The sequence below is a fragment of the Nansenia antarctica genome (genome assembly GCF_963989245.1).
Source record: "Nansenia antarctica genome assembly, chromosome: 4".
NCBI classification, from domain to species: Eukaryota; Metazoa; Chordata; class Actinopteri; order Argentiniformes; family Microstomatidae; genus Nansenia; species Nansenia antarctica.
This window is the reverse complement of record NC_137689.1, coordinates 75,032,308-75,039,807: the sequence shown is the minus strand read 5'-3', so window position 1 is coordinate 75,039,807 and position 7,500 is coordinate 75,032,308. Positions and strand designations below refer to the sequence as shown.

Below are 7,500 nucleotides of genomic sequence, written 5' to 3'. Positions count from 1 at the left end.
AAGCAAGGCGACCCGAAGCGAGCCGGGCCGATAATGGAAAAGCGCCATAAGTAAAACTTTATTTATATAGCGCCTTTCGTACATGAATGAAACTCAAAGCATTCATGTAATAAATAAAATAAAATAAAAATAATCTCCGCACCAGAGTACCAGTGTACTAAAGCGGTAGAATGACAGTTCAATGGTTTTCTAGACTGGGATCTATTCATACAACAAGGGACACAGCACTGCAGCATTTTGAGGAGAGGGCCTCAGCCAACGTTGGACCCGGAAACACGTCACGACTTAACAACCGAATTGTCCGAACTTGGAGTTTCCTGCCAAATGTTTTCCGAGTTGATTATGCTCAACGGTAAAATGATTAGTCACAGTTTTATAAAGCCACGGAGGGGGTTCGAACCCATGGTCTTCGGTTTACGAGACCGACGCCTTACCACTTGGCCACCATGGCTTACCAACCTGTGCCACCTCCATCAAGCATAGATTGTGATTAATTCTATTGACGCATTGGGTGCTAAAACACTAAAAAGCAAACCCTTTGGAGATGCTGGGGATTGAACCCAGGACCTCATACATGCGAAGCATGCGCTCTACCACTGAGCTACATCCCCTGTATGTTTCTATTCCCTCTGAAACATAGTATAGTGAAAATGCAGTATTTCTAAAAGTACAGTTGAGTATTCGGATGGGGTTTGATCCCATGATCTTCGCTTTACAAGACCAAAGATGATTGGTGATTTCTAGTTGGGTGTTCTCAACAGTAAGCTGATTAATCACAGCTTTATAAAGGCACGGATGGGGTTCGAACCCATGATCTTTGGTTTACAAGACCAACGCCTTACCACTTGGCCACCATGCCTCTATGGTTACAAGCCACTCCTCCAAGCAGAGATTGGCAGAACTTGGAGTTTACTACCATGTGCTAGACTGTGATTTTTGTTGAGTATTCTCAATGGTAAACTGATTGAGCAGAGTTTCATAAAGCCACGGATGGGGTTTGATCCCATGATCTTCGGTTTACGAGACCGACGCCTTACCACTTGGCCACCATGGCTCGACAGCATCTGTCCCCTCCTGAGACCATAGATTGCGATAAAAACTATTGATGAATTGGGTGGAAAAACACTAAAAAGCAAACATTTTTGAGATGCTGGGATTGTTTTTAATGCCACGGATGGGGTTTGATCCCATGATGTTCGGTTTACGAGACCAAAGATGATTGGTGATTTCTAGTTGAGTGTTCTCAACAGTAAACTGATTAATCACAGTTTTATAAAGGCACGGATGGGGTTCGAACCCATGATCTTTGGTTTACAAAACCGACGCCTTACCACTTGGCCACCATGCCTCCAAGACATAATAGGCTGTGATTTTTGTTGAGTATTCTCAACGGTAAACTGATTAAGCAGAGTTTTATAAAGCCACGGATGGGGTTTGAACCCATGATCTTCGGTTTACAAGACCGACGCCTTCCCACTTGGCCACCGTGGCTTACCAACCTTTGCCACCTCCATCAAGCATAGATTGTGATTAATTCTACTGACGCATTGGGTGCGAAAACACTAAAAGAGAAACCCTTCGGAGATGCTGGGGATTGAACTCAGGACTTCATACATGCGAAGCATGCGCTCTGCCACTGAGCTACATCACCAGTATGTTTCTACTTCCTCTCAAAGGTATTATAGTGTAAATGCAGTATTTCTAAAAGTACAGTTGAGTATTCTCAATGGTAAACTCATTAATCACAGTTTTATAAAGGCACGGATGGGGTTCGAACCCATGATCTTTGGTTTACAAAACCAACGCCTTACCACTTGGCCACCATGCCTCCAAGACATAATAGGCTGTGATTTTTGTTGAGTATTCTCAATGGTAAACTGATTAAGCAGAGTTTTATAAAGCCACGGTTTACGAGAACAAAGATGATTGGTGATTTCTAGTTGAGTGTTCTCAACAGTAAGCTGATTAATCACAGCTTTATAAAGGCACGGATGGGGTTCGAACCCATGATCTTTGGTTTACAAGACAAACGCCTTTCCACTTGGCCACCATGCCTCTATGGTTACAAGCCACTCCTCCAAGCAGAGATTGGCAGAACTTGGAGTTTACTACGACTTGATAGGCTGTGATTTTTGTTGAGTATTCTCAATGGTAAACTGATTAGGCGGAGTTTTATAAAGCCACGGATGGGGTTCGAACCCATGATCTTCGGTTTACGAGACCGACGCCTTACCACTTGGCCACCATGGCTTACCGACCATTGCCACCTCCATCAAGCATAGATTGTGATTCATTCTATTGACGCATTGGGTGCGAAAACACTAAAAAGCAAACCCTTTTGAGATGCTGGGGATTGAACCCAGGACCTCATACATGCGAAGCATGCGCTCTACCACTGAGCAACATCCCCTGTGTTGTTTTATGCCCTCTGAAACATATTATAGTGAAAATGCAGTATTTCTAAAAGTAGAGTTCAGTATTCTTAATGGTAAACTCATTAATCACAGTTTTATGAAGCCACGGATGGGGTTCGGACCCATGATCTTCGGTTTACAAGAACAACGCCTTACCACTTGGCCACCATGGCTCGTCAACATCTTTCCCCTCCTAAGACCATAGATTGCGATAAAAACTATTGATGAATTGGGTGGAAAAACACTAAAAAGCAAACCCTTTGGAGATGCTGGGGATTGAACCCAGGACCTCACACATGCGAAGCATGTGCTCTACCACTGAGCTACATCCCCTGTATTGTCTTGTGCCCTCTGAAACGTATTATAGTGAAAATGCAGTATTTCTAAAAGTACAGTTGAGTATTCTCAATGGTAAACTCATTAATCACAGTTTTATAAAGGCAAGGATGGGGTACGAACCCATGATCTTTGGTTTCTCAACAGTAAAGCGATTAATTAGAGTTTTTTAAAGCCACGGATGGGGTTTGATCCCATGATGTTTGGTTTACGAGACCAAAGATGATTGGTGATTTCTAGTTGAGTGTTCTCAACAGTAAACTGATTAATCACAGTTTTATAAAGGCATGGATGGGGTTCGAACCCATGATCTTTAAGACCAACGCCTTACCACCTGGCCACCATGCCTCTACGACACAATAGGCTGAGATTTATTTTGAGTATTCTCAATGGTAAACTGATTAAGCAGAGTTTTATAAAGCCACGGATGGGGTTGGATACCATGATCTTCGGTTTACTAGACCGACACCTTACCACTTGGCCACCATGGCTTGGCATGATCTGGCACTCCCACTAAGTACACTTTGTGTAGAAGCCGAAGTATAAATGTGTAGATAATGAAGTCTTTAAGACATTTCAGGTTGTGCTTTCCCCCTAGTGGTCAGCTATGACACATTCAGGCTAGGTAAGGGCACCCCTGGATGATGTCATCAGCACTCGCCAGGTACATGTTTACCTGTCGGACACAAAGCTGAAATAGTTTTTCAATTGCTTCATTTAGTTAAGAAAGGAATTTGAAGTCCCTTTAGAATACGTTTCTTTTGTTTGGGTTGTTGCGACATATCCTTTTTTTGTTGGGCAATGTTCTATACCTTTTGTGTATCAAGGCATTAGCCTAGCATTTAGCTACAAACATACACGCTTACTCATCCTCAAGCACCAACAAAAGAAGAAATGAAGAAGATTCAACTAGCGTGAGTTACCCAATGCAAGGCGCCCTTAAGTTAAGGTTAAGATCCAAGCAGAGATTGTCAGGACTACCATATGATGGGGTGTGATTGGTCGTTCTCAATGGTAAACTCATTAATCACAGTTTTATAAAGGCACGGATGGGCTTTGAACCCATGAGCGATACCGTAACACTTGGCCACCATGCCTCTCTATCCCACTTGGCCATCGCACCAGTCTGTTTTTAGGGCATTTCTGCCTTAATGGGATAGTATAATAATTTAGACAGTAGAGATTAAATGATGTGGTAATAATAATAATAATAATAATAATAATAATACTACTACTACTACTACTACTACTACTACTACTACTACTACTACTACTACTACTACTACTACTACTACTACTACTACTAATAATAATAATAATAATAACAATATCTTGTATATAGCGCTTTCCAAAGATGCTTTACAAATTTACAGAAACACAGTGACAATGAATGAATGAATGAATGAATGAATGAATGAATGAATGGTCTTTATTGTCATTAATACAGTACAGGTACCATACAACGAAATTTAGTAGGGGGGGGGCTCCCCTGGTGCTTGGAAAAAAGACTAAAAACAAGAAGGGGAAAGAGCTGGTTTACATAAATAAAGGCTATGTACACTATCTACTATACTATACTACTATACTATACAATAAAACACTGTGCTGTACTCTATGCTATGCTATAACTATCCTAACTTTCTCCTATATCTGAACCTTAAAGTTTTTTTCTTTTTTTCTTTCCTAACACCAGGGGAGCCACCCCTCCTAAATTTCGTTGTTTGGTACCTGTACTGTAGCAATGACAATAAAGACCATTCATTCATTCATTCATTCATTATGTACCCGAGGGTTGTCATATTGCACATAGTATTTGTTGCACATTCATTTAAAGTGTCGCAGTTAGCATGTTTGGAATGTTCACAGTTGTATTTCAATATTGCACTTATGATTACAATCTAGTAGCTGCCATCAAATTGTCTAGATCGTCCAGGGCCTAGAACCTTGGTCTTTGCTGTGTTCAGGGCCTGAATGGCCCTAGGATAGAAGCTGAGCTTCAGTCTGTTTGTCCGTGCGAACATGGTCCTGACAAACAGCTGAACGAGGGGCCCGAGGCCTTGGTGAACAGGTGGGTTGTGAAGGCTGATGTGAATGTGTCCAGGACAGGGGCTCCAGGTGCTGCTAAGCACCAGCTGTCCCATGTTAACCTTAACCCACATCCAACACCCTCATGCATATTTAACTATGTCTGACCCTCAGCGGGTTAGACTGTGGTGGGAAGGAGTTGGTGTGTTTGTTGCATCACGTGTATGACCTATTTGTGTGTGTGTGTGTGTGTGTATGTGTATGTGTGTGTGCCTGCGTGTGTATGTGTGTGTGCATGTGTCTGTCTCTCTGTGTGTGTGTGTGTGTGTGTGTGTGCGTGTGCGTGTGCGTGTGCGTGTGCGTATGTGTCTGTCTGTGTGTGTGTGTGTGTGTGTGTGTGTGTGTGTGTGTGTGTACGTATGTGCCTGTGTGTATGTGTGCGTGTGCCTGTGTGTCTGTCTCTGTGTGTGTGTGTGTGTGTGCATGTGTCTGTCTCTCTGTGTGTGTGTGCGCCTGCGTGTGTGTGTGTGTGTGCCTGTGTGCGTATGTGCCTGTGTGTCTGTCTATGTGTGTGTGTGTGCGTGTGTGTGTGTGTGTGCGTGTGTGTGTGCCTGCGTGTGTGTGTGTGTGGCCAGGCATCACGGAGGAGAACCTGAACAAGTTGATCCAGCACGCCCAGATCCCCCCCGAAGACAGCGAGATCATCACCAACATGGCCCACCTGGGCGTGCCCATCATCACAGACGTGAGTCAGCACTTCCTGTCCTCCCCGGCGGTCCGTCCGTCCTCCTAATGTGTCCCCCCTACACTCAAGGTTATAGACATCTAGTACCGTCCTGCTATTATGTCCCCCCTACACTCAAGGTTATAGACATCTAGTACCGTCCTCCTAATGTGTCCCCCCTACACTCAAGGTTATAGACAGGGGTGCACATAACTTTTTGGGGCCAGTGCTCAGAGGAGCACCTAGGGATGCTGCTTGGTGCTCCCCGAGCTCGCGAGTCACGACCCCGTCCCACAGGATGGATGAAAAAGGGATACATGGATAACTTATATTAGCAAAACGACATTTATTCATAAATAAAGATGAACGAACAAATGATTGTGTGCAAAACAAAATAAACAAATGCAAAATCAAATGACTGCTCTTTAAGCATGAAAGTCTGTCAGACTCCTTTAAACACAATGAAATCAACTGACATCTCTTTGAGCACTAACTGAATGTCTGTTCTTTAAACACAATGAAATCAACTGACATCTCTTTAAGCACTGCTCTGTTCTGTAAACACTGAAATCAACTTTTCAACAAAAAGTTACAGCCTAAGTATTTATTTATGCTACAAGCTTAATCATCATCATCACTGCTCTCTTGACTGCTGTTATCACTGTCCTCAATTTCAACCATGGTAGAGGATGTTGTAGGGCAGGCCATCACTTTAAATAGCTCGTTATTTTGATTGTGCAACAAAGTCTTTTTTTCTTTTTTTCTAATAGAATTCCCAACCATATTCCCTGGGTCCGGGGTCTAGGTGCGATAATGAAGCTGTAAAACAAACGTCTGAACGTTTGAAAGCTTCAGAGAAAAGAAACGTGAAGTCCCTTGGTGTTGTTTTTCCTTTTAGCGACGAGTCGTTCGGGACTGAGTTTTCACGTGTCGGCGTGATAACCGTGATAACCATGCGATACGCGATACGCGGAATGAAAGTACGAGTTACAATACTTTCCGAATGTTTTCGTGAGGGGAGTCGCCGTGGTCCTCGTGATGGATTACTTATTTGGGGACGGCAAATAGTTACTTACTTGGTGGGGCTTGCTTCTTGGACCCAGCTGTTGGTGCGCAAAAGCGCCTTCATGCCGCTGATCTGCCGCGCAGCATGCATTTTGGCGACGCATGCGCACTGGCGCACAAGTTATGTGCACCCCTGGTTATAGACATCTAGTACCGTCCTGCTGTTATGTCCCCCCTACCTACACTCATGGTTATAGACATCTAGTACCGTCCTGCTGTTATGTCCCCCCTACACTCATGGTTATAGACATCTAGTACCGTCCTGCTGTTATGTCCCCCCTACACTCATGGTTATAGACATCTAGTACCGTCCTGCTGTTGTGTCCCCCCCCCTACCTACACTCAAGGTTATAGACACCTAGCCTACCTGCAAACCTCCTCCCCTCCCCTCTCCTTCTACCCCCTCCCTCCCTCTCTTTTTGTCCCTCAGTCTCTGTCCCACTGTTCGGTGACTTTGCAGATTGTGTTCTTCACAGTCTGGTCGCCTCTGTAACACTGGTCACAGTCTGTCAGGAGCTCCAGTTAAACACTCTGTCTTTCTCTCTCTCTCTCTCTCTCTCTCTCTCTCACTCTCTCTCTCTCTCTCTCTCTCTCTCTCTCTCTCTCTCTCTCTCTCTCTCTGTCTCTCTCTCTGTCTCTGTCTCTCTCTCTGTCTCTCTCTCTGTCTCTCTCTCTCTCTGTCTCTCTCTCTCTCTCTGTCTCTCTCTCTGTCTCTCTCTGTCTCTCTGTCTCTCTCTCTCTCTCTCTCTCTCTGTCTCTCTCTCTGTCTCTCTCTGTCTCTCTCTCTCTCTGTCTCTGTCTCTCTCTCTGTCTCTCTCTCTCTCTCTCTCTCTGTCTCTCTCTCTGTCTCTCTCTCTGTCTCTCTCTCTCTCTGCTGTTTTATCGCTCCAATGTACCTTCTCCTAACTGTCTCTGTCTGTCTTCCTGTCTGTCTTC

The 7,500-nt window shown here is 44.1% G+C and overlaps 1 protein-coding gene across 1 annotated transcript in view; it reads left to right on the top strand.

The window, feature by feature from the left end:
* stxbp1a (syntaxin binding protein 1a) overlaps positions 1-7,500 on the top strand; it is a gene marked incomplete at both ends in the record, with an annotated part of 45,854 nt that overhangs the window by 26,823 nt on the left and 11,531 nt on the right. Inside the window, one exon of the mRNA XM_080529722.1 lies at positions 5,411-5,520. Coding sequence (XP_080385848.1) covers positions 5,411-5,520 — 110 coding nt within the window. The remainder of the gene's footprint in view (positions 1-5,410; positions 5,521-7,500) is intronic.